The sequence below is a fragment of the Bombina bombina genome, chromosome 11 (assembly GCF_027579735.1).
Source record: "Bombina bombina isolate aBomBom1 chromosome 11, aBomBom1.pri, whole genome shotgun sequence".
Classification (NCBI taxonomy): Eukaryota; Metazoa; Chordata; class Amphibia; order Anura; family Bombinatoridae; genus Bombina; species Bombina bombina.
The window spans coordinates 107,392,333-107,419,838 of NC_069509.1; the positions used below are offsets into that span (position 1 = coordinate 107,392,333).

The 27,506-nt window shown below is 40.7% G+C and overlaps 1 protein-coding gene across 1 annotated transcript in view; it reads left to right on the top strand.

The window, feature by feature from the left end:
• The window catches only part of ADAP1 (ArfGAP with dual PH domains 1), a 1,315,539-nt gene that overhangs the window by 1,142,888 nt on the left and 145,145 nt on the right, over window positions 1-27,506 (top strand). The window contains exon 8 of the mRNA XM_053695288.1: window positions 24,980-25,042. Within this exon, the coding sequence (XP_053551263.1) occupies window positions 24,980-25,042 (63 nt within the window). The remainder of the gene's footprint in view (window positions 1-24,979; window positions 25,043-27,506) is intronic.

The following is a 27,506-nucleotide window of genomic DNA, read 5'->3' on the forward strand; positions in this document are numbered from 1 at the left end:
GCAATGGACATAGTTCTGTTTGCCCGCCTACATCTCAGACCACTGCAACTTTGCATGCTCAACCAGTGGAATGGGGACTACACAGATTTGTTTCCTCTGTTAAATCTGGACCAAGAGACCAGGGATTCTCTTCTCTGGTGGTTATCTCGGGTCCTTCTGTCCAGGGGAATGAGTTTCCACAGGCTAGAGTGGACTATAGTGACGACAGATGCCAGCCTTCTGGGTTGGGGGGGCAGTCTGGAACTCCCTGAAGGCTCAGGGTTCGTGGACTCAGGAGAAAGCCCTCCTTCCGATAAACATTCTGGAACTAAGAGCGATATTTAATGTTCTTCAGACTTGGCCTCAACTAGCTGCGGCCAAGTTCATCAGATTTCATTTGGACAATATCACCACTGTAGCCTATATCAACCATCAGGGGGGAACAAGGAGTCCCCTGGCAATGATGGAGGTTTAAAAGATAATTTTATGGTCAGAGGTTCACTCTTGCCATCTCTCAGCTATCCATATCTCAGGAGTAGAGAACTGGGAGGCGAATTTTCTAAGTCGGCAGACTTTTCATCCGGGGGAGTGGGAGCTCCATCCGGAGGTATTTGCCCAGCTGATTCAATTATGGGGCAAACCAGAACTGGATCTGATGGCGTCTCGTCAGAACGCCAAGCTTCCTTGTTACGGGTCCAGGTCAAGGGATCCCCAGGCAGCGCTGATAGATGCTCTAGCAGTGCCCTGGTCCTTCAGCCAGGATCTCCATTGAAACATCCAAATCTAGTTTCTCTGCGTCTGACTGCTTGGAGATTGAACGCTTGATTTTATCAAAACGTGGCTTCTCCGAGTCGGTCATTAATACCTTGATTCAGGCTCGAAAGCCTTTCACCAGGAAAATCTATCATAAGATATGGTGTAAATATCTTCATTGGTGTGAATCCAAGGGTTACTCGTGGAGTAAGGTCAGGATTCCTAGGATACTATCTTTTCTCCAAGAAGGATTGGAAAAGGGATTATCGACTAGTTCCTTAAAGGGACAGATTTCTGCTCTGTCTATTCTTTTGCACAAGCGCCTTGCTGATGTTCCAGACGTTCAGGCGTTTTGTCAGGCCTGTGTTTAAACCTGTTGCTCCGCCATGGAGTTTAAATTTAGTTCTTAAAGTTCTTCAAGGGGTTACGTTTGAACCCTTGCATTCCATAGATATCAAGCTTTTATCTTGGAAAGTTCTGTTTTTAGTAGCTATCTCTTCCGCTCGAAGAGTTTCAGAGTTATCTGCCTTGCAGTGTGATTCCCCTTATCTGATCTTCCATGCAGATAAGGTAGTTTTGCGTACCAAAACTGGGTTTCTTCCTAAGGTAGTATCTAATAGGAATATCAATCAGGAAATTGTTGTTCCGTCACTGTGTCCTAATCCTTCTTCAAAGAAGGAACGTCTGTTACATAATCTTGACGGGGTTCGTGCTTTAAAGTTTTATTTGCAAGCTACTAAGGATTTTTGTCAAACATCTGCATTGTTTGTTGTCTACTCTGGAAAGGCTTCGGCAACTTCTCTTTCTTTGTGGCTGAGAAGCATAATCCGTTTAGCTTATGAGACTGCTGGCCAGCAGCCTCCTCAAAGAATTACAGCTCATTCTACTAGAGCAGTAGCTTCCACATGGGCTTTTAAACATGAGGACTCTGTTGAACAGATTTGTAAGGCGGCGACTTGGTCTTCGCTTCATACTTTTTCTAAATTCTACAAATTTGATACTTTTGCTTCCTTGGAGGCTATTTTTGGGAGAAAGGTTTTACAGGCAGTGGTGCCTTCCATTTAAGTGCCTGCCTTGTCCCTCCCTTCATCCATGTCCTAAAGCTTTGGTATTGGTATCCCACAAGTAATGGATGAACCCGTGGACTGGATACACCTTACAAGAGAAAACAAAATTTATGCTTACCTGATAAATTTCTTTCTCTTGTGGTGTATCCAGTCCACGGCCCGCCCTGTCACTTTAAGGCAGGTGTTTTTTATTTTTATTTTTTAAACTACAGTCACCACTGCACCCTATAGTTTCTCCTTTTTCTTACTTGTCTTCGGTCGAATGACTGGAGGTGGGCGTTAGGGGAGGAGCTATATAGACAGCTCTGCTGTGGGTGTCCTCTTGCAACTTCCTGTTGGGAAGGAGAATATCCCACAAGTAATGGATGAACCCGTGGACTGGATACACCACAAGAGAAAGAAATTTATCAGGTAAGCATAAATTTTGTTTTTATCCAATATTTCGTCCCATACCGTTACCATAAAGTGGGATCGCTGACAAATCATGGCTCATTATTTACAGCGCATAGAACCGCTTGTCTTTGATGACGACATTGCTAACCCTGGTTGAAATTCATGAGGGAATTGGAAGTGTACAGCAAAGCAGGACTATCGGACAAATCAGAAAAGGTGCAAGCTTACACTTTTCTCAATTTGACCGCCTTGGATGAACTAGATAAATATGAATCATTTCACTTTCAAGTGGTTGAGGAGAAAGAGGATCCTGGTGTGTTAATCAAGAAATTTGATGAGATATGCTCACCAGAACGGAAAGTGATAATGGACAGACATGCATTTAACATGATTGTTCATGTTATGTGGCCACATTGTGACTGCTGGCTAAATAATGTGATTTTGGTGCGCTAACAGAGGAACTTATACGTGACAGAATTGTCTCTGGCATCCACAATGATGCAGTTCATGCTCAGTTTGTAAGGGAAAAAGACTTGACCTTAGAATCGGCCATAAGAATATCTATGTTGTTTGAGCGCTCTGAAAGGGGCACAAAGGCACTAAAAAGAGGCAGAAGTGTTTGTGGTGCAGCAGAACAAAAGTTGATGCAGCAACTGTGTTGGTTAGCATGCTACTGAGCACAACAAATTGCCGGCTTTTAACAAACATACGGCTAGATTACGAGTTTTGCGGTAAGCTGAAAAAGCAGCGTTATCAGGTCCTAACGCTGCTTTTTCACGCCCGCTGGTATTACGAGTCTTGCAGGTTTAGGGGCACCGCACACTTTTTTTGGCCTGAACGCAAAGCAACTTACGTAAATTTTGTAAAGTCTTTTGTCAATGGGACTTGCATAGCACCGGTATTACAAGCTTGTCCTGGGAGGCCAAAAAGTGAGCGGTACACCCTATCCTGCCAAGATTCCTAACGCATTTAAAAGTCAGTAGTTATGAGTTGTAGCATAAAACTAGTAACTAAAGTGCTAAAAAGTACACTAACACCCATAAACTACCTATTAACCCCTAAACCGAGGCCCTCCCGCATCGTAAACACTAAAATAAAATTATTTACCCCTAATCTGCTGCTCCGGACATTGTCGCTACTACAATAAACATATTAACCCCTGAACCGCCGCACTCCCACCTCGCAAACACTAGTTAAATGTTATTAACCCCTAATCTGCCGCCCCTAACATCGCCACCACCTACCTACATTTATTAACCCCTAATCTGCCGTTCCCAACGTCGCCGCCACTATTCTAAATTTATTAACCCTTTAAACCTAAGTCTAACCCTAACACCCCCTAACTTAAATATAATTTAAATAAATCTAAATAAAATTCCTATCATTACCTAAATTATTCCTATTTAAAACTAAATAAACCCTAAGCTAGCTACAATATAACTAATAGTTACATTGTACCTAGCTTAGGGTTTATTTTTATTTTACAGGCAAGTTTGTATTTATTTTAACTAGATAGAATAGTTACTAAATAGTTATTAACTGTTTAATAACTACCTAGCTAAAATAAATACACATTTACCTGTAAAATAAACCTAACACTACACTACAATTAAATAAATTACCTAAATTAAATACAATTAAATAAATTAAATAAAATTAGTAAATTACAAAAAAACCCACTAAATTACAGAAAATAAAAAACAAATTACAAGATATTTAAACTAATTACACCTAATCTAATAGCCATATCAAAATAAAAAAATGCCCCCCCAAATAAAAAAAACCCTAGCCTAAACTAAACTATCAATAGCCGTTAAAAGGGCCTTTTGCTGGCCATTGCCCCAAATAAATCCTATCTTTTACCTGAAAAAGAAATACAAACAACCCCCCAACAGTAAAACCCACCACCCACACAACCCCCCAAATAAAACCCTAACTAAAAAAACCTAAGCTCCCCATTGCCCTGAAAAGGGCATTTGGATGGGCATTGCCCTTAAAGGGGCATTTAGCTCTATTGCTGCCCAAAGCCCTAACCTAAAAATAAAACCCACCAAATATACACCCTTAAAAAAATCCTAACACTAACCCCGGCAAGATGTCCTCAACGAAGCCGGCAGAAGTGGTCCTCCAAACGGGCAGAAGTGGTCCTCCAGACGGGCAGAAGTCTTCACCCAGACGGCATCTTCTATCTTCATCCTTCCGACGCAGAGCGGCTCCATCTTCAAGACATCCGGCGCGGAGCATCCTCTTCAATCGACGTCTTCTTGCTGAATGAAGGTACCTTTAAATTACGTTATCCAAGAAGAATTATATCAGCCAATCGGAATTAAGGTTGAAAAAATCCTATTGGCTGATCCAATCAGCCAATAGGATTGAGCTTGCATTCTATTGGCTGATTGGAACAGCCAATAGAATGTGAGCTCAATCCTATTGGCTGATTGGATCAGCCAATAGGATTGAAGTTCAATCGTATTGGCTGATTGCATCAGCCAATAGGATTTTTTCAACCTTAATTCCGATTGGCTGCTAGAATTCTATCAGCCAATCGGAATCTAAGGGACATCAATACATGAAAATACCGGCACAGTGGATAAAAAATATATATCTTTATTGAAGACCTTTGTAAAATAATCAACGTTTCGGGATTAACCCCTTAATCATGCTATCTGATACATACAATGTTTGGTGTCTTTTTAAACCATCTCATATTCGCACCAATTCTGTGTTGCACTATGTGCTTAGCGCCACCTAGTGACATAATCATTATATTACATTTAACTATCTTTATTTCAAAAAAGTATGTTTCAAATTTTATAAACAAAGTTTCACCTTTACCAGCAAGCTACAAAACAATTACAATTACATATTTTCTCATCCTGGGGCTACAATCAGAAATGCTTAATTATAGAATATTGTATCATTTGACAATGTAACTTATGGCCTAACTGTTTGATAGTAATAATGCATTTATAGAGGACATAGTCCTTATCCATGGTGTGTGTCCTTATCTATAACCTATTATACAGAAAGCCTTGTTCAAATAGAGAAAAAAAAAAAAACTATAGAAAATTTTCTCCATACAACTTCTTCTATAAAAAACAAGAGAGATCAAAATCACGGTTTAACCCTTTAGGTGTTGTCATGAGATACAGGACATATGCAGGATACAGCAATGATGGTACAACTCTATTTTATTACAGAGCACAAAAACATACATCTAGTCAGGTTGATTTCACTAACTGCGACACAGACTCCCGGGCCTAAGCCCCGCCCCCAACTAGTGACATCACATCCTGCTCTCATCACATCTTCCCCTTTTTCAAAGGAGAAGCATACATTTGAATATAACAAATAACAAGGTATACGAACAGAGTATACAACAACATTTTTTTTTTCGAACAATATATAAACAAATAGGTTCAGAAAATATAAACACATAAATTACATCCTGACTTGGACATCGGGGTAGACTACCCTAGTCCACAGTGACCATGGGATTATTCTGCCCATACTTCCGGTCACTGTTCTAGCTAAAGTCAGTCCCTATATCGGGGCCGGAAGTCTCACCACTCTTCCGCTTGATGTAACTTTGCATGAACTGTCCTCTGATACAGAAGATGGTGAATTAGTCAAAGATATATCCTCGCTGTGATCTTGCTGAGGGGAAGGCACCTCTCTTAGAACAGGGGATCCCACCGGTGGTGGTACTGAGGCATCCAGTTCCAGACTCTCAGGTACAGGCTGAAGATGTCTTCGGTTATGGCGTGTAACCGTCCCTCCCTCAGTAAGGACTGTATAAGACCTTGGTTCTGGAGAGCGGCCAACTACCGCAGGCGTCTTCCATTTCTTCTCATCATCCAGTTTAATTCTGACAGTTTGCCCCGCATTCAGTTCCTGTAAGTGCCTGACAGAATGTCTCCTGTCGTAGAAGAAACGATAACCCTTTTTGGCCTCTTCATCCCTCCTAAGGACTTCGTCCCGAGGAACAGGGCCAGGCGGCTTGAAGACACCCACTGAGGGTAAAGTGGTGCGAATCTGGCGTCCTAGCATCAGCTGTGCCGGGCTAAACCCGGTAGCTTGAATGGGCGTCGCCCTGTATGACCAGAGGGCCAGGTACGGCTCAGATTGCTTTAGAATGAATTTTGTTGTTTGAACTGCCCTTTAAGCCATTCCGTTGGCTTGCGGATAATGTGGACTTGACGTGGAATGTACAAAGTCATATTCCCTGCTGAAAGCACTGAACTCTGTAGAAGCGAACTGCATACCATTATCACTCACCAGCTCCATTGGAATGCCCCACCGGGTGAACAAGCTCTTCAGGCGAATGATAACGGCTTGACTTGTGATATCATTCAGGGGTGCAATTTCCAAATACCTGGAATAGTAGTCGATCACAACAAGGAACTTTTTTCCGTGCAGTTCACACAAATCAGCAGCTATTTTCTGCCACGGCCCCGCAGGCAGCGGAGTAGAAATCAAGGGCTCCCTTCTCTGAGTAGGCCAGCGTTCCCAGCAAAAGGCACATTTAGACACGTGATTTGCAATGTCGGAGCTGATCCCAGGCCACCACACAGCTGTAGCTGCCCTTTCTCTGCACTTTGTAATGCCTCAGTGGCTATCGTGAATCCTGTTTAACATCTCCTTCCTCATGCTGACAGGAATTACAATGCGGTCTTGGAACAGCACCAACCCCTCCAGCTCCGTGAGCTGCGACCTCTCTGGCTGGTAAGCACTTAAAGACATCCAGGCTGCCCGGCTCTCGGGCCAGCCTTCTTTTATGTACTTTATAACCTCTTGCAGATCTGTGTCCAAATGTGTCTCTTTCTTTATTTCCTCCAGTTTCCTTGAAGAAATGGAAAGAGGCCAGAACTGAATCAACATACACTTTCACATCAGATTCTGTGGAGGATTCTTCAGCAGCAGCCAGCTGGAGCCTGGATAGTGTATCCGCCACAACCAGTTGTTTCCCCGGCACATGCACTGCCTGAACATTGAACCAGTCTCATTAAAAGTCTCTGGCATCTCAAGGGTGTTTTGTCAATGTCATAAGAGTTGATTAGAGGGACTAGCGGTTTGTGGTCAGTTTCCAGACTAAATTTCTCCAAACCCACTAGATAACGCTGAAAGCGCTCACAGGCCCAAACTGCAGCCAGGCACTCTTTCTCAATTTGAGCGTATTTTGACTCCGCAGCCGTCAGTGTGTGGTAACAGTAGGCGATGGGCTGTAGTTTATACTCATTTAACTGCAGGAGTGCAGCCCCCAACCCATAACTGCTTGCATTGGCACTAACCACAGTCTTTTTTGAAGGGTCATAGAACCCCAGCACTGGGGCAGACCCCAGCAGGGACTTGGCCTGCAGAAAAGCTTTTTCTTGTGAAGGTCCCCGGACCCAGGCAACGTCTTTCTTAAGCAACTCTGTGATAGGGTGTAAAACTGTTGATAAATCTGGAAGAAACTTGGCACACGTAATTTACAAGGCCCAATATCTTTTTCAGCTCATGTACATCAGGACGACTTTTCATCTGTTCAATAGCACAAATTTTCTAGGGGTCTGGCTTGATGCCATTCCCGTTGATGACATGCCCAAAGTAACATAATTCAGTTTTCCTAAAATTACATTTTTCTTTATTCAGCTTCAGCCCAGACTCTTTGATAGCCTGTAGCACACAACTTAAACGCTGATCATGCTCCTCCACTGTAGACCCATACACTAGAATGTCGTCCATGACGACCACTGTGCCCACATGGTCACTCAGGAGAGAACTCATTTCCCTTTGAAAGATTTCAGGAGCGGAGGATATTCCAAATGGGAGTCTGCAGAAGCAGAACCGACCTACCGGTGTGATAAAGGTAGTCAGTTTGCGGAACTTTGGATCCAGGGGGGATCTGCCAAAAGCCACTAGAAGTGTCTAATGTGGAAAAGAACTTCGCCCCAGTCAACTTTGGAGCTATATCTTTTAATGTCGGCAGCACAAATCTCTCTCTCTTCACTGCCTCATTCAACCTTTTCAGGTCCACACAGATGTGCACCTTTCCGTTTTTCTTTGCAACTGGAACAATGGGGGCACACCAATCAGTCGCTTCAACAACCTCTTCAATAACCCCAATAGACTTCATGCGCATAAGCTCTTTCTCCACTTGAGGCATGAGCGGGAACGGACTTCTACGGGGAGTAGAAATACTGTATGGGACTCCGTCACTTTTAAGTGCTATACGGACCGGTTTGCAATTCAGTAGGCCCAACTCGCCAAACATATCTTCGGAAATCTCATTCACTCTGGCTACAAGGCCCAAGTCACTGGCTGCTTTTCTGCTCAATAAATTGTTAACACACTGACCTCGGATCACATGCACCCACATGGTGAACTTCCTTTGCTTGTACTCACAGCTGGCAAGAAATTTCCCCACACAATCAATGCGGCCACCAGGACTATGGACATTTGTAGTAACCTTCGCCAGCTGGGGCTGTCGAGGCAGTTTCATAAATTCAGCAAAAGACATTACAGTGATATCTGCTCCTGTGTCAATCTTAAAATCAACTTTGGCTCCCATTACAGTAAAAGTAACTTTCCAATCTTCCTCTGAGCTTGGCCGTTCCACAACGGACCCCACAAAAGACACTTGCTGACCCTCCTGGTCACTGTCCACCTGCATCTCCTTAATGTATTCAGTTTTACACACCACTTCAAAATGGCCCATTCTGTTACATTTTCTGCATCTTTTTATCACTGGCCGGGCATATAACACTCTGATCATGGGCACGGTAGCACCGTGTGCATCGGGCATGTTGTGCCCATCCACTTCTAAGCCTTTCCATTACTTTAGATCTACCGCTCACACTGTGCCTTTCACTAGCAGTTTTCCTGGACTGTTGCACTTCATTCACAATTCTCTCAGACCTCAGATCAGCACTCTGCTTTTTCACCAGTTCACTCTGGCGGGCCATCCTAATAGCCCCATCTAACGTTAAATCAGGCTCTAACTGCAGCTTCAGTGAGACTTCAGCATCTGCAATTCCAATAACTATTCTGTCTCTGATTTGCTCTTCTTTAGCAACACCAAATTCAGAATTCAGCTAGTTCATACAGGCTGCGCACAAATGACTCCACAGATTCTCCCACACGCTGATTACGTTTGTGAAAACAAGCTCTCTCATGAATCACATTTCTTTTGGGCACAAAGTGGGCACTGAGTTTATCCATAATTATTTCAAAGTTAAATTCTTCCCCTTCTTGGAAAGTAAAAGCATTGAACACTGGCTCCACATCTTTCCCCATAGAGTATAAAAGAGAATTAAAGGGCCACTAAACCCAAAATCTTTCTTTCATGATTCAGGTAGAGAATAGAAATTTAAACAACATTGCAATGTACTTCTATTATTTATTTTGCCTCATTTTTTAGATATCCTTAGTTGAAGAAAAAGCAATGCACATGGTGAGCCAATCACACAAGGCTTCTATGTGCAGCAACCAATCAGCAGCTACTGAGCATATCTAGATATGCTTTTGAGCAAAGAATATCAAGAGAATAAAACAAATTAGATAATAGAAGTAAATTAGAAAGATGTTTAAAATTGCATTCTCTTTCTAAATCATGAAATAAACAATGTGGGTCTCATGTCCCTTTAACTTGTACATCACCACTCTCCTTGTTCAGTTTGGAAGCAATCCTGAAGCGCTGAAACCGCTGACGCCATGTGGGCCAAGCTGCAGGCTGAGAGAAGTCAAAAGGCTCAGGTGGGGTAATCTTTGACATTGCAATCGATCAGGAACAGAAGCGCAGGCCAGAACTTCTGACACCATGTCATGAGATGCAGGACACAGCAATGATGGTACAACTCTATTTTATTACAGAGCACAGAAACATACATCTAGTCAGGTTGATTTCACTAACTAACTGCGACACAGACTCCCGGGCCTAAGCCCCGCCCCCAACTAGTGACATCACATCCTGCTCTCATCACAGGTGTCATGGTTTCCATTTTGAAAATCCACCACATCTCTCTCTGTTTAAGTAGTACCTCCCTATCAATATCATTTCTGGGGATTTGGATCTGCTCGATTATTTGCCAACGGAGCTGGCTAACATTATGACTATTTTCAATAAAATGCTTAGACAGTGGGGCCTGTACATTTTTCCTTCTAATGTTACTCCTGTGCTGGCTAATGCAATCTCGGATTTTTTGTGTAGTCTCCCCTAAATAAATTAGGGAGCACGGGCATTTGATTAAGTATATTACATACATACTTTCACAGGTGTGAAAACCCTCAATGTTGTACCTTCTTCCATTGTGAGGATGGAAGAAGTGTGGCCTTTTTATAATGGAGCTACAACTCAATCACCCCAAACATGGGTAGCATCCTTGTCTTTTACTCCCTATATGGGTTTGTTTAAGGCCATTGTTTGGTCCTACATCTGTTCTGACTAGATGGTCTCTTATGTTTTTAACACGCCTATAAGCCATTAGTGGTGGATCCTGAAGTTGTTTAATATTGGGATTACAATTTTTTAAAATATACCAATTCTTTCTAATGATTTTGCTGATTCTATCACTATAAGGACTGTACTGGGATACAAATCCTCCTCTGTTTAGAATTCTGTATCTCCTTCAATTTTCTGTCAATAAGGCCTACAGGCTGGCAATCCTCTGTACTCTGAGGAGTTGACTCTTAGGGAGAGACTTTATAAGTCTCCTACGGTGGAAACTGTTGTATTTTAAAAGTGTGTTCTTATCAGTATCCTTGATAAAAAGATCAAATTTTAGACCATCAGTGCATTTGATAACTCTGGTATGAAGGAATGTGACTGATTCCTCACTATAGGTCATAGTGAAATAAAGGTCCCTTACCTCTGAATTGAGTTCTTCAACAAATATAGTGAGGGTTCCAACGTCACCCCACCACACGCCAAACACGTCGTCTATGTATCATAGCCAAGCAGCCCCGTTCTCTTTAAATAGATGATTTTCATAGACCCTCCTTTCCTCAAATTCATTCATATAGAGGTTGGCGTATGATGGGGCGACGTTGGAACCCATTGCTGTTCCCTTGACCTGGACGAACCAGTCTTCCTGAAAAAGGAAATAATTCCAGTATAGAATCAAACAAAGCAATCTCTCCACAAAACAACATTGCATATAAAGATATTCTGTATAAAGATATTCTGCCAATTTTTGATCTATGGTCTACATTTTAACAGCTTGATCTAGGATATGTTTAATCTCCTTCTGTATTTTGTAAACTGGGTTGGCTGAAATCTTTCTATATGTAATAGGGTCCTCTAATTGTGTTCTAATTTCTTCAATGTAGTATTCCCTATCCATGATGACTGTGGCCCCTCCATTATCTGCTCCCTTTAAAATTATTTTATTGTTAGCTTTCAAAGATTTTAATGCCAGGTTATCATTTTTAGAAAAGTTAACCCTTCCTGTATGGTGCTTGTGTGTAGCTTCTTTTTTCTTTCCGCTATTTGTATTTGCTTGATCTCATTCTCCACTAAACTCATGAAGGTATTTACACTGTGGTTAAAGATGTTAGGACAGAAATAACTTTTTTTCTTAAGATCTAAACTTTGTGCAGTTAAAGTATTTTTATTAACATTAAGCCTGCTCTCAATATTTGAAATACTTGAAAGATTCGTGGGCTCACCAAAAAATATTTTGAGTTTGATATTTCTAAACAGTCTATGCAAATCCTTTGTTAGCTCAAAAAAGTCAATATCCTTGCGTGGACAGTAAGACAGTCCCTTGTTTAACACAGACAGTTCTTGTGTGGACAAATCTAGTTTAGAAATATTTACCACAGTGGCCTGTACTTCGTTCACTTCTTCGACGCTGCTCTCCTTTGCGACTTCTTCGATTGCCCCGTTGTTTTCTGGGACTGGTTCACTCCTTTTCTTCCAGTGCTTCCGACCACCACGGTGACATCGCTTTCGCCGCCACTCAGATCTAAAGGGGATGAATCAGCACCGCTTGATGACGTGTTGGAATGCTCTGTATCGCTGTCATTATGCCCTTGTTGCCGTCTCCTCTGATTGGGAGGCTGCAGGAGAACCATTCTATTAGTGTTCTGGTTACCTTGGAAACCTCCACGCCATTTGTATACTCTGCCCGATTTGTAGTCATCTTCATCTCGTTGGAATTTCGTCCTCTTTATTTCTTTGATCGCCTTCTGCTCAGCTGCCAATCTCTCCTCAATCCTTTTGTCAAGACTCTCCATCTCCTCCGAGGTAAGCATGGCAGTAAGATCTGCTCTTTGCTTTTTTGTGATGTCGGCTTGTATGTCAATTTCCTGGAGCAGGGCTTCTACCGTACACACCATAAGGTCAAGTGAACATTTGTTCAAGATGGCCTCAAACTTGTCAAAATAGGCTTGGTTCTCTTTGAGCAGTGTCGGGCAAGTGCTCATTCTAAGGCCCCTGGGAATCCTTCTTACCCTGTAATACTCTGATAGGGTAGTGGCATGGAGATCCCACTTCATCAATTTCACCTTAAGCACTTCATATTCCTTCTCTACAGTGAGTGAAGGTGCCGTCCTTAGAAAATTCCTGGAGCCCCTTGTCAGCGCTGTTATTCGGGCTGCATCAATCTCACTGTAAGCGAATGTCTTGCTGCTTTCTGTACCGGTGACTTGGTCTTTCTCCACTTGCATTTTATCCTAATTACAGTGTGCTCGTTCCCAGCAGTAACAATAACAGCAAAGTCAGTAGGGAGAACAGCACCACTGTCTGTGCACGGTCAGTGGGGATATACTGCAGAATCCCAGTGAAGCACATCAATACATGAAAATACTGGCACAGTGGATAAAAAATATATATCTTTATTGAAGACCTTTGTAAAATAAGCAACGTTTCGGGGTTAACCCCTTAATCATTCTATCTGATACATACAATGTTTGGTGTCTTTTTAAACCATCTCATATTTGCGCCAATTATGTGTTGCACTATGTGCTTAGCGCCACCTAGTGACATAATCATATTACATTTAACTATCTTTATTTCAAAAAAGTATGTTTAAATTTTTAAAAACAAAGTTTCACCTTTACTAGCAAGTTACAAAACAATTACATATTTTCTCATCCTGGGGCTACAATCAGAAATGCCTAATTATAGAATATTGTATAATTTGACAATGTAACTTATGGCCTAACTGTTTGATAGTAATAATGCATTTATAGAGGACATAGTCCTTATCCATGGTGTGTGTCCTTATCTATAACCTATTATACAGAAAGCCTTGTTTAAATAGAGATTATTTTTTTTTTTAAAACTATAGAAAATTTCTCCATACAACTTCTTCTATAAAAAACAAGAGAGATCAAAATCACGGTTTAACCCTTTAGGTGCCATGGTTTCCATTTTGAAAATCCACCACATCTCTTTCTGTTTAAGTAGTACCTCCCTATCAATACCATTTCTGGGGATTTGGATCTGCTCGATTATTTGCCAACGGATCGCATTAGCCAGCACAGGAGTAACATTAGAAGGAAAAATGTAGAGGCCCCACTGTCTAAGCATTTTATTGAAAATAGTCATAATGTTAGCCAGCTCCGTTGGCAAATAATCGAGCAGATCCAAATCCCCAGAAATGGTATTGATAGGGAGGTACTACTTAAACAGAGAGATGTGGTGGATTTTCAAAATGGAAACCATGGCACCTAAAGGGTTAAACCGTGATTTTGATCTCTCTTGTTTTTTATAGAAGAAGTTGTATGGAGACATTTTCTATAGTTTTTTAAAAAAACAATTTTTCTCTATTTGAACAAGGCTTTCTGTATAATAGGTTATAGATAAGGACACACACCATGGATAAGGACTATGGCCTCTATAAATGCATTATTACTATCAAACAGTTAGGCCATAAGTTACATTGTCAAATGATACAATATTCTATAATTAGGCATTTCTGATTGTAGCCCCAGGATGAGAAAATATGTAATTGTTTTTAAAATTTGAAACATACTTTTTTGAAATAAAGATAGTTAAATGTAATATAATGATTATGTCACTAGGTGGCGCTAAGCACATAGTGCAACACAGAATTAGCGCGAATATGAGATGGTTTAAAAAGACACCAAACATTGTATGTATCAGATAGCATGATTAAGGGGTTAACCCCGAAAACGTTGCTTATTTTACAAAGGTCTTCAATAAAGATATATATTTTTTATCCACTGTGCCGGTATTTTCATGTATTGATGTGCTTCACTGGGATTCTGCAGTATATCCCCACTGACCGTGCACTGACAGTGGTGCTGTTCTCCCTACTGACTTTGCTGTTATTGTTACTGTTGGGAACGAGCACACTGTAATAGGATAAAATGCAAGTGGAGAAAGACCAAGTCACCGGTACCGAAAGCAGCAAGACATTCACTTACAGTGAGATTGATGCAGCCCGAATAACAGCGCTGACAAGGGGCTCCAGGAATTTTCTAAGGAACGGCACCTTCACTCACTGTAGAGAAGGAATATGAAGTGCTTAAGGTGAAATTGATGAAGTGGGATCTCCATGCCACTACCCTATCGGAGTATTACAGGGTAAGAAGGATTCCCAGGGGCCTTAGAATGAGCACTTCCCCGACACTGCTCAAAGAGAACCAAGCCTATTGTGACAAGTTCGAGGCCATCTTGAACAAATGTTCACTTGACCTTATGGTGTGTACGGTAGAAGCCCTGCTCCAGGAAAATGACATACAAGCCAACATCACAAAAAAGCAAAGAGCAGATCTTACTGCCATGCTTACCTCGGAGGAGATGGAGAGTCTTGACAAAAGGATTGAGGAGAGATTGGCAGCCGAGCAGAAGGCGATCAAAGAAATAAAGAGGACGAAATTCCAACGCGATGAAGATGACTACAAATCGGGCAGAGTATACAAATGGCGTGGAGGTTTCCAAGGTAACCAGAACGCTAATAGAATGGGAGGCCGCAGGAGAGCCAATCAGAGGAGACGGCAACAAGGGCGAAATGACAGCGATACAGAGCATTCCAACACGTCATCAAGCGGTGCCGATTCATCCCCTTTAGATCTGAGTGGCGGCGAAAGCGATGCTGCCGTGGTGGTCGGAAGCACTGGAAGAAAAGGAGCGAAACAGTCCCAGAAAACAACGGAACAATCAAGGAAGTCGCAAAGGAGAACAGCGTCGAAGAAGTGAACGAAGTACAAGCCACTGTGGTAAATATTTCTAAACTAGATTTGTCCACACAAGAACTGTCTATGTTAAACATATTTTTTGGTGATCCCACGAATCTTTCAAGTATTTCAAATATTGAGAGCAGGCTTAATGTTAATAAAAATACTTTAACTGCACAAAGTCTAGATCTTAAGAAAAAAAGTTATTTCTGTCCTAACATCTTTAACCAACGTGTAAATACCTTCATGAGTTTAGTGGAGAATGAGATCAAGCAAATACAATTAGCGGAAAGAAAAAAAGAAGCTACACACAAGCAGGAAGGGTTAACTTTTCTAAAAATTATAACCTGGCATTAAAATCCTTGAAAGCTAACAATCAAATATTTTTAAAGGGAGCAGATAAGGGAGGGGCCACAGTCATCATGGATAGGGAATACTACATTGAAGAAATTAGAACACAATTAGAGGACCCTGTCACATATAGAAAGATTTCAGCCAACCCAGTTTACAAAATACAGAAGGAGATTAAATATATCCTAGATCAAGCTGTTAAAATGGAGACCATAGATCAAAATGTATCAGAATATCTTTATACTGAGAAACCAAGGACCCCCATTTTCTACAGGTCCCTAAAATTCATAAGGACCTACATAGGCCCCCAGGGAGGCCCTTTGTTTCCTGCATAGAATCAGTGTTAACCAACATATCTAAATTTGTAGATAAATTGTTACAACCAGAAGTTGCCAAAATGGCTAGCTTTGTCAAGGACACAGGGCATTTTTTGGAGAGAGCCAAAATGTTAGAACTGCCAACGAGCCGGTATCTATTGTTCACCATGGATGTGAGGAGTCTATACACCTCTATTAAACACGACACTGGTGTTGCCATCATTAGAAAGACACTCATGGTGAGCGGTAGATACACGGCTATGCAATGTTGTTTTGTGGAGAGATTGCTTTGTTTGATTCTATACTGGAATTATTTCCTTTTTCAGGAAGACTGGTTCGTCCAGGTCAAGGGAACAGCAATGGGTTCCAACGTCACCCCATCATATGCCAACCTCTATATGAATGAATTTGAGGAAAGGAGGGTCTATGAAAATCATCTATTTAAAGAGAACGGGGCTGCTTGGCTACGATACATAGACGACGTGTTTGGCGTGTGGTGGGGTGACGTTGGAACCCTCACTAAATTTGTTGAAGAACTCAATTCAGAGGTAAGGGACCTTTATTTCACTTTGACCTATAGTGAGGAATCAGTCACATTCCTTCAGAGTTATCAAATGTACTGATGGTCTAAAATTTGATCTTTTTATCAAGGATACTGATAAGAACACACTTTTAAAATACGACAGTTTCCACCCTAGGAGACTTATAAAGTCTCTCCCTAAGAGTCAACTCCTCAGAATACAAAGGATTGTCAGCGAGGAATAAGATAGAAATCTCAGATTAAAACAAATGAAGGATAAATTCCTTGAAAGGGGTTACCCTGTAGGCCTTATTGACAGAAAATTGGAGATACAGAATTCTAAACAGAGGAGTCAAGCGAATAAAAACAGGGGTGAAAGAATCGTATTTGTATTCCAGTACAGTCCTTATAGTGATAGAATCAGCAAAATCATTAGAAAGAATTGGTATATTTTAAAAAATTGTAATCCCAATATTAAACAACTTCAGGATCCACCACTAATGGCTTATAGGCGTGTTAAAAACATAAGAGACCATCTAGTCAGAACAGATGTAGGACCAAACAAGGGTCTTAAACAAACCCATATAGGGAGTAAAAGACAAGGATGCTACCCATGTTTGGGGTGCATGAGTTGTAGCTCCATTATAAAAGGGCCACACTTCTTCCATCCTCACAATGGAAGAAGGTACAACATTGAGGGTTTTCACATCTGTGAAAGTATGTATGTAATATACTTAATCAAATGCCCGTGCTCCCTAATTTATTAAGGTTAGACTACACAAAAAAATCAGAGATCGCATTAGCCAGCACAGGAGTAACATTAGAAGGAAAAATGTAGAGGCCCCACTGTCTAAGCATTTTATTGAAAATAGTCATAATGTTAGCCAGCTCCGTTGGCAAATAATCAAGCAGATCCAAATCCTCAGAAATGGTATTGATAGGGAGGTACTACTTAAGCAGAGAGAGAGATGTGGTGGATTTTCAAAATGGAAACCATGGCACCTAAAGGGTTAAACCGTGATTTTGATCTCTCTTGTTTTTTATAGAAGAAGTTGTATGGAGAAATTTTCTATAGTTTAAAAAAAAATAATAATCTCTATTTAAACAAGGCTTTCTGTATAATAGGTTATATATAAGGACTCACACCATGGATAAGGACTATGTCCTCTATAAATGCATTATTACTATCAAACAGTTAGGCCATAAGTTACATTGTCAAATTATACAATATTCTATAATTAGGCATTTCTGATTGTAGCCCCAGGATGAGAAAATATGTAATTGTAATTGTTTTGTAGCTTGCTGGTAAAGGTGAAACTTTGTTTATAAAATTTGAAACATACTTTTTTGAAATAAAGATAGTTAAATGTAATATAATGATTATGTCACTAGGTGGCGCTAAGCACATAGTGCAACACAGAATTGGCGCGAATATGAGATGGTTTAAAAAGACACCAAACATTGTATGTATCAGATAGCATGATTAAGGGGTTAACCCCGAAACGTTGCTTATTTTACAAAGATCTTCAATAAAGATATATATTTTTTATCCACTGTGCCGGTATTTTCATGTATTGATGTGCTTCACTTGGATTCTGCAGTATATCCCCACTCACCGTGCACTGACAGTGGTGCTGTTCTCCCTACTGACTTTGCTGTTATTGTTACTGCTGGGAACGAGCACACTGTAATTAGGATAAAATGCAAGTGGAGAAAGTCACTGGTACCGAAAGCAGCAAGTCATTCGCTTACAGTGAGATTGATGCAGCCCGAATAACAGCGCTGACAAGGGGCTCCAGGGATTTTCTAAGGACGGCACTTTCACTCACTGTAGAGAAGGAATATGAAGTGCTTAAGGTGAAATTGATGAAGTGGGATCTCCATGCCACTACCCTATCGGAGTATTACAGGGTAAGAAGGATTCCCAGGGGCCTTAGAATGAGCACTTGCCCGACACTGCTCAAAGAGAACCAAGCCTATTGTGACAAGTTCGAGGCCATCTTGAACAAATGTTCACTTGACCTTATGGTGTGTACGTTAGAAGCCCTGCTCCAGGAAATTGACATACAAGCCGACATCACAAAAAAGCAAAGAGCAGATCTTACTGCCATGTTTACCTCGGAGGAGATGGAGAGTCTTGACAAAAGGATTGAGGAGAGATTAGCAGCCGAGCAGAAGACAGTGGTGCACTGACAGTGGTGCTGTTCTCCCTACTGACTTTGCTGGAATCTAAGGGACGCCATCTTGGATGACATCACTTAAAGGTACCTTCATTCAGCAAGAAGACGTCGATTGAAGAGGATGCTCCGCACCGGATGTCTTGAAGATGGAGCCGCTCCGCGTCGGAAGGATGAAGATAGAAGATGCCGTCTGGATGAAGACTTCTGCCCGTCTGGAGGACCACTTCTGCCCGTCTGGAGGACCACTTCTGCCGGCTTCGTTGAGGACATCTTGCCGCTTGGATGAAGACTTCTCCCGGGTAAGTGTTAGGATTTTTTAAGGGTGTATTGGGTGGGTTTTATTTTTAGGTTTAGGGCTTTGAACAGCAATAGAGCTAAATGCCCTTTTCAGGGCAATGCCCATCCAAATGCCCTTTTCAGGGCAATGGGGAGCTTAGGTTTTTTTTAGTTAGGGTTTTATTTGGGGGGTTGGTTGTGTGGGTGGTGGGTTTTACTGTTGGGGGGGGGTTGTTTGTATTTTCTTTTTCAGCTAAAAGAGCTGATTTCTTTGGGGCAATGCCCCGCAAAAGGCCCTTTTAAGGGATATTGGTAGTTTAGTTTAGGCTAGGGTTTTTTTTTTATTTTGGGTGGGCTTTTTTTATTTTGATAGGGCTATTAGATTAGGTGTAATTAGTTTAAATATCTGATAATTTGTTTTTTATTTTATTTAATTTATTGTTTGTTTGTTTTTGTAATTTAGCTAATTTTATTTAATTTATTTAATTGTATTTAATTTAGGTAATGTATTTAATTGTAGTGTAGTGTTAGGAGTTAGTGTAACTTAGGTTAGGTTTTATTTTACAGGTAAATGTGTATTTATTTTAACTATTCTACCTAGTTAAAAAAAATACAAACTTGCCTGTAAAATTAAAATAAACCCTAAGCTAGCTACAATGTAACTATTTTTTTGTATTGTAGCTAGCTTAGGGTTTATTTTACAGGTAAGTATTTATTTTTAAATAGGAATGATTTAGGTAATAATTGTAGGTTTCATTTAGATTTATTTAAATTATATTTAAGTTAGGGGGGGTTAGGGTTAGACTTAGGTTTAGGGGTTAATAAATTTAATATAGTGGCAGCGACATTGGGGGCGGCAGATTAGGGGTAATAAATGTAGGTAGGTGGCGGCGATGTTAGGGACTGCAAATTAGGGGTTAATAATATTTAACTAATATTTGCGAGGCGGGAGTGCAGCGGTTTAGGGGTTAATATGTAGCAGTGATGTCCGGAGCGGTAGATTAGGGGTTAATAAATATAATGTAGGTGGTGACGATGTCGGGGGCGGCAGATTAGGGGTTAATAAGTGTACGATTAGGGGTGTTTAGACTCGGGGTTCATGTTAGGGTGTTAGGTGTAAACATAACTTTTATTTCCCCATAGGAATCAATGGGGCTGCTTTTTTGCAGGTGTTAGATTTTTTTCTCAGCCAGCTCTCCCCATTGATGTCTATAGGGAAATCGTGCATGAGCACATACAACCAGCTCACCGCTGACTTAAGCAGCGCTGGTATTGGAGTGCAGTGTGGAGCTCAATTTTGCTCTACGCTCACTTCTTGTCTGCTAACGCCGGGTTGATAAAAACCTGTAATACCAGCGCTGCAGGTAAGTGAGCGGTGAGAATAACGTGCAAGTTAGCACCGCACCGCTCTTACTGCAAAACTCGTAATCTAGCCGAATGTAACTCTTGCAACAAGTGGAATCATTTTGCAAAATGCTGTAGATCCAAGCCTGGGTGGATGGGTGCCATCTAATGGAATTAAAAGATAAAACAAGCACAGAATAAATTAAGTGTAAAATGAGGATCATCAAAAATATTTCCATTATGAAAGTGTGGACCTAATTACAAATAGAGGAAAAATTATCGCCACCTTTTCAACAACCTGTAACAAGCAGGTCAAGCTGAAAATTAGACACAACCCCAATGCCCAAATAGACTAATCAAATAAAGTAAATCTGATAGCTTATGGTGGTCAAACAATTCAGACACTGGTTGCTGCTACACTGATCTTTCAGGGAGAAAGTTGTTATTCCACATAGTAGATAGGAATGTTAAAAGCCTTGTTAGGTTTACCAGACAGTATGACGTTAAATCTCATCCAAATCAGTTCAGAGGCACATGCTGTACAATCACAAGCTCCTGAGATAACTGATTATGAGGACCTGTTCCGCACTGGCACTGTTGGTAAGCTTCTAGTCACATATCATATGCGCCTGGATGAATGGGTGCATCCTACAGTGTGTAACCCCAGGAGAATCCCACTGGCCATGAAAGACAAAGTGACTCGAGCTGGAAAGTATGACCAGATTGGGCATCATTCTACCAGTGGAGGAGGAGTGTCTGCCATGGCAGCTGCAATTAAGAAGGATGGTACGGTATGGTGAGTACCATACCGTACCATCCTTAATTGCAGCTGCCATGGCATTGACCCTGTGCATCTTAATAAGGCTCTCCTGAGGCCTTATCACCCATTAAAGACTGTAGAGCAAGTGATAGCTGATATGCCATCAGGGGAGGGCTGGCAGCCTTAGGCCTGGGGGACAAATCCAGTCAAGTGGCTCATTGCACCAACGAATCAGCTCACAGCCACAGGACCCACAGCAGGCCACAACCAGCAGGACCCACAGCCAGCAGGACCCACCACAGGCCACAGCAGGACCCATAGCCAGCAGGACCGACCACAGGCCACAGCAGGACCCATAGCCAGCAGGACCCACCAGGAATAACCTTTACTGAAGCCAACTGGGATTAGATCTGTTTTCAAACTCTAATTGCAGAAAATGGTGCAAAATAATGAAAGTTTATTGTAAAGGTGTTTTACTAGACTTTATTTAAAATGTATTCTCAAAGTGTTTACATTCCTTAAAAATGTGGGCTGGTGGAATGTGCCAGCCAGGGGATTTTTTCCAGGGGTTAAAGAAAAGCTTTTGAGCAGTTTTTTTTTTAAACTACTGATTTTTTTAAAATGTTTTTTTAGCACATTCATTGCCTCTTTAAAAATATGGTGACCATGTAGGCTGGTAGAATTGAAGGTCTGTACACACCGGATTAACAGCTAAAAAAAATAAATCTAAAATTTCTTCTAAACTAAATAATCTACAGTTAGAGCGATCACACATTACCTATTATTTTTCATGCTGGATGGAGTGTGTGTAGCCCTCATGTACACCTCAAACCATGTTGCTTTCCTATTTAAATTACTAATATATATATTATTTATTTTACATATAGTAAACAAGAGTCCTTTAGTTTAATCTTAATATACTGAAAGGGACATGAAACCCAATTTTTTTTCTTTCACAATTCAGAGAGAGTTTACAATTTTAAACAGCTTTGCAATTTACTTATATTGTGAAATTTGCTTTGTTTTCTTGGTATTCTTTATTATTATTATGAGTTATTTGTAGAGCGTCAACATATTCTGCAGCCCTATAAACATATTAATTTTTAAGAGACAAATGGGTAGGGGGCCCTACCAAGAGTTCAACTGCAATTCAGCTCTCATGAGCTGTTCAGGAGCAGCAATGCACTACTGCGAGATAGCGGCTGATTGGTGGCTGCATATATGCTTCTTGTCATTGTCTCACCTAATGTGTTTATCTAGCTCCCAGTAGAGCAATGCTGCCCCTTCAAGAAAAGATACCAAGAAATGAAGCAAATTTGATAAAACACTGTAAGTCAACTGGAATGTTTTTTTAAAACCGTATGCTCTATCTAAATTATGCAAAAAAACATTGGGTTTCATGTCCTTTAAAGTTACAGATTAATACTGCAAGAATGCAAATGCAATTAAAAGCTCCAGAATGTATGCACATGTTTAATAACTTAAAGGGACATGAAACCCAATTTTTTCTTTTAAGATTCAGATAAAGCATACAGTTTTAACATCTTTCCAATGTACTTTTATTATCAATGTTGCTTCATTTTCTTGGTATCCGTTATTGAAGGAGCAGCAATGTACTACCAGGAGCTAGCTGAACACATTGTTAAGCCAATTACAATAGATATATATGTGCAGCCACCAATAAGCAGCTAGCTCCCAGATCCTACGCTTACCTAGCTATCTTTTTCAGCAAAGGATACCAAGAGAACTAAGCAAATTAGATAATAAAAGTAAATTGGGAAGTTGATTAAAATTGTGTGCTCTATCTGAACCATGAAAGTAAAATGATGGTTTTCATGTCCCTTTAATAAAAATGCTTCAGAAAGCCTGTTTTTAGCTAATTCCTCCTAGAAACCATGAAATTAATAACACAGCACAGACACAGTTTATCTGAATTAACACTAACACAGAATGCTTTTAAAAGATAATATATGCTTCCATATTTCCATGCAGCCCTGCTCCATAGACCTGGGGTACACATAACTCCCATTGCAGAATTGTATATAAATGTGCAGCCTAGCAAGGGACTGTTACCTACAGTTAAACACACATCAGACAGTAAAACAATTCATAGGGGACAAATACTGCTCACTTGCCCTGGGGTACACATACACTCCCATTGCAAAATTGTATGTAAAAGTGCAGCCTAGAAAGGGACTGTTACCTACAGTTACACAAACATCACACAGTAAAGCAATGCATAGGTGACAAATACTGCTGCTGTGAATGGTAAAACACTGTTTTATTATGTCCCCATGTAGGATACAGCAAAAACTGAAATGTATTATCCCAATGCTTTAGCTAAAATTAAAGCTGCACAGTATTTGCTGTATTATACATGAGGATCTTACTGCACAGCCACAGTATTTGCTGTATTATACATGAGGATCTTACTGCAGCCCGGCCCCTGAAGAAACCCCACACACTTGCTGACAGCACATTTATGTACTTACTGTTTAGCAGAGGTGGCCACACATGATCTAGCAGCTCACACTGATGCCTTTTCCCTCCATTCATTGAGGCTGCTCTCTGTTTGACTAGGGAAAGCCTGCACTAAGCCCTTCCTCCTCAGCACATGGCCTTTCAGTTTCAGTGACATAGAGAGAAAGGCTGCTCCACTGCTCCTTATGTGTGTACAGCTGCTCCCCCTGCTGGCCACTATTAAAATTACAATAAAAAAAAAGGCAGCAGCCATTTTTAACATGATTTAGGGCAGCATGGGGGGCAATTGGGCAAAGGTCTTTAGAATTTTAAATGCAAAATGGGGATTTTGGCAAATCCCTCTGGATGAGGAATTATAAAATCTCACTACTTTCATGACCTCTATTGGACGGTACAGGTTCTTACGGATGCCATATGCGATTTCAACTGGAAGTGAAGTTTTTCAGAAATGCATGGAACAGCTCATTGCTGGACAGCCATGTGAAATAGTTGTGGATGACGGCCTGATTTGGAAATTTCTGTTGAGGAACATGACCATTGGCTTAAATGCGTACTAGACTGTCTTAACCCGACTAAATGTTGCTTCACGGTCACCGAGGTGCCATATGTAGGGGCGTCAAGTCTGACCCAGACAAAACTAAGGCCATACACAGATTTCTGGGCGTGACCAATTGAGGTTTCAGACTCACAAGTTCCACTGGTTGTTACTCAGTTGGGAAGAGTGCGCAAACCTAATCCAAATTTCAAAGACTTTCTCACACACTGATATCTTACAGCATTTTGTGTTAGGGTGTATTATGTACATAATGTTTCTGTTTATTGTTATGCTGCAATGCTTTCTTGTTTTAGGTTATATTTTATTTTATTTTTTATTAATTTATTTTTTTATTTAAAGGGGATAGATGTAGAATATGTGTGTGTTCTAATTTACTTCTGTTATCAAATGTGCTATCAAATGCTGCACATATAGAAAACAGGATGTAAGTCGAGTAGTAGTAGTGAAAATTCTAGGAGCAATGTCAGAGGTTTAATAGCAGTCATCACAATAAATAATTTAATTACCAAGTTAATTGAATGACTCCTAACTGCTTGTGAACATCTACAGTATCCTTTGTTGAAGGAACAGCAATGCACTACTGGGAGCTAGCTAAACACATTGAGTGAACCAATAACAGGAGACAAATGTGTGCAGCCACCAATCAGCAGCTAGATCCTAGTAATGCATGGCTCCTCCTGAGCCTACCTAGGTATTCTTTTTAACAAAGGATGCCAAAATAATGAAGAATATTAGATAATAGAATTAAACTGGAAAGTTGTTTAAAATTGCATGCTCTGTCTGAATCATGAAATAAAAATGTTGAGTCCCTTTAAAAACACCAAAAGTGTAATAGATAATACTGTACTAACACACAATCTATTTCTATTTATAGTTGGTGCCAAAACTGACAAGAAAATTTCTCAAGGAAGGTTTTATGGAAAAAACAGGACCAAAGGTACAGGGGTCAGAGAAATGAATGTGACTATTATCGGGATAGCAAACCTATAGCACTATTGGCCAAGGTGGACTCAAACGAGTTTTGCTCATACGCCACTTCTAGACTACACCATGCTGTTTGATTTAACTGCCTGTAGTGTTTAATATTGTCATCAGATGTTTCTCAAGCACTGTTTGTATAATCAGTGCAAGGAGCTTGAAGAGGTGGACAATGCTAGGCCTGGATACCAAGCTGCTGAATGTTGTGAAAGTTAGAGCATACCAGTTTTGCACTACTTACAGTGGGACTCTGTGTTTAATCCTCGCAAAGGGATTAAACATATAGGTAAGGACCCTCTCGATAGCAAGAAGCTTTGTGACTCCCAAGCTGAACTCAGTTGTAGCAAGATAGTGCAACTACCACTGCTGATTGGCTCAACAGCTGTCTCTTGCTCGGGACCAGCAATTCTCTGTGGTTCCCAAGTGGGACTTTATCTATGTGTTTAACCCCTTTTCAATCCATATAGAGGTCCTCAACAAAAGTGACATGGTCTAAAGAATTAGAGCAATTATGTTTTACTCTACAATGTTACTTTAAAGGGACTTGGAAGTCAAATAGAACTTAAAGTTTAAAAAAAAAAAGTAACTTATTTCCATTATCAAATCTACCTCTTTCTCTTAGTATCCTTTGAAACTTTGCTCCTGTCCATGAGAGCATACTGAGGTAGGGTCAGGAACATGCATGTCTTGAGCACTAAATGGCTTGTAACAATGTTATCAATGTAGTACTGAAGTCACATGCGCACTCCACAGCAAAGGAGCTAGTTTTCAACAAAGATAAATAAAAGTAAAATTAAATGTATTTATTTTTTGTGTGTGTTTTTTGTAATCGTATGCTCTATCTGAATCCGGAAAGTTTTAATGGGAAAAGAAGAGCATAAGTGCACCTACAACTCACGTGAAAGGTTAAAATATTTATTAAGTAAAAGCCACTAAGTTAGGCAGACGCTCAAAAGGCAAAACGAACGTGTATTATGTGCAGCCAGGAGCGAACTCCTTGAGCAAGGTCCTGTGTTGGCATCCGCATGAGACTATAGACGGTACACAGGAGTTCACTCCTGGCTGCACATTATCGTTACTTGTTTTGCATTTTATCTTGTGAGTGTCTGCCTAGCTTAGGGGCTTTTACTTAATAAGGGCTTGATTACAAGTGGAGAGTTTAAATATCGCTCCACTTTGTAATACCAGCTCACAATAATTGCTAGGAAGCATTGCGCTCACGAGAGCGCCCTTCCATAGTCTCCTTTGGGAGCCTTGTTCTGATGCCGTTACACATATTAACACATAAATATATATATGTATATAATCATACACAGTTCCCATAATATTAAAGAAATAACTGCATGATATGGTGTTTAACAATAGCAAAACATATGCAAATGGGAGTGGGGCAATGGGTGTGGTGTGGGTAAGAGGTCAATGTAAAGGCACTTTTTTTTTCTAACAACCCACTCCCACCAATGTTAAAGCCCCAAAACTGCTTAGTGCAGTTATTTTTTTTTTTTTTTTTAAATGCTACATTTTTTAAAATAAAAAGACTATAATGTGAGGGCATTAAAGTCTTTTTATTTTTTAAAAAAATGTAGTATTTTGAGGGCATCTTGGCACTTTTAGAAAATTAACCAGAGATCTGACCTCTGGTTAATTTTCGAAAACGTTAATTGCTACCGCGAGCTTGCGGTAGCAATAACCAGCCACTTGTAATGGCTGGTTAATTATCGCGCTCCAGCAAAAGGGCAAATTTGCCACTCCACTTTACAAGCCCATAATATTTTAACTTTTCACGTGAGTCGTAGATGCGTTTCTGTTCTTTTTCAGTTTCTGTTCAGTATTAGTGATGTCGCGAATAGTTCGCCGGCGAATAGTTCCCGGCAAACATAGCATGTTAGCGTTCGCCGCAGCGGGCGAACATATGCGATGTTTGATCCGCCCCCTATTCATCATCATTGAGTAAACTTTGACCCTGTATCTCACAGTCTGCAGACACATTCCAGCCAATCAGCAGCAGACCCTCCCTCCCAGACCCTCCCAGCTACTGGACAGCAGCCATTTTAGATTCATTCGGAAGCTGCATTGTTAGTGAGAGGAGGGACAGTGTAGCTGCTGGTGATTTAATAGGGAAATTGATAGCTAGGCTAGTGTATTCAGTGTCCACTACAGTCCTGAAGGACTCATCTGATCTCTGCTGTAAGGACAGCACCCCAAAAAGCCCTTTTTAGGGCTAGAACATCATTTTTTTTCCCTGTGTAATCTAATTGCAGTTGCCTGCCTGCAAAGCCACTTGCCCAGTGCCACCACTCATATCTGGTTTAACAGTAGTGTAAATTTAAAAAAAAAAAACTTTTTTGACTGTGAAACATCAGTCTGCTAGTGTAATCTAATTGCAGTTGCCTGCCTGCCTGCCAGCGTGTGTGCCAGGCCCA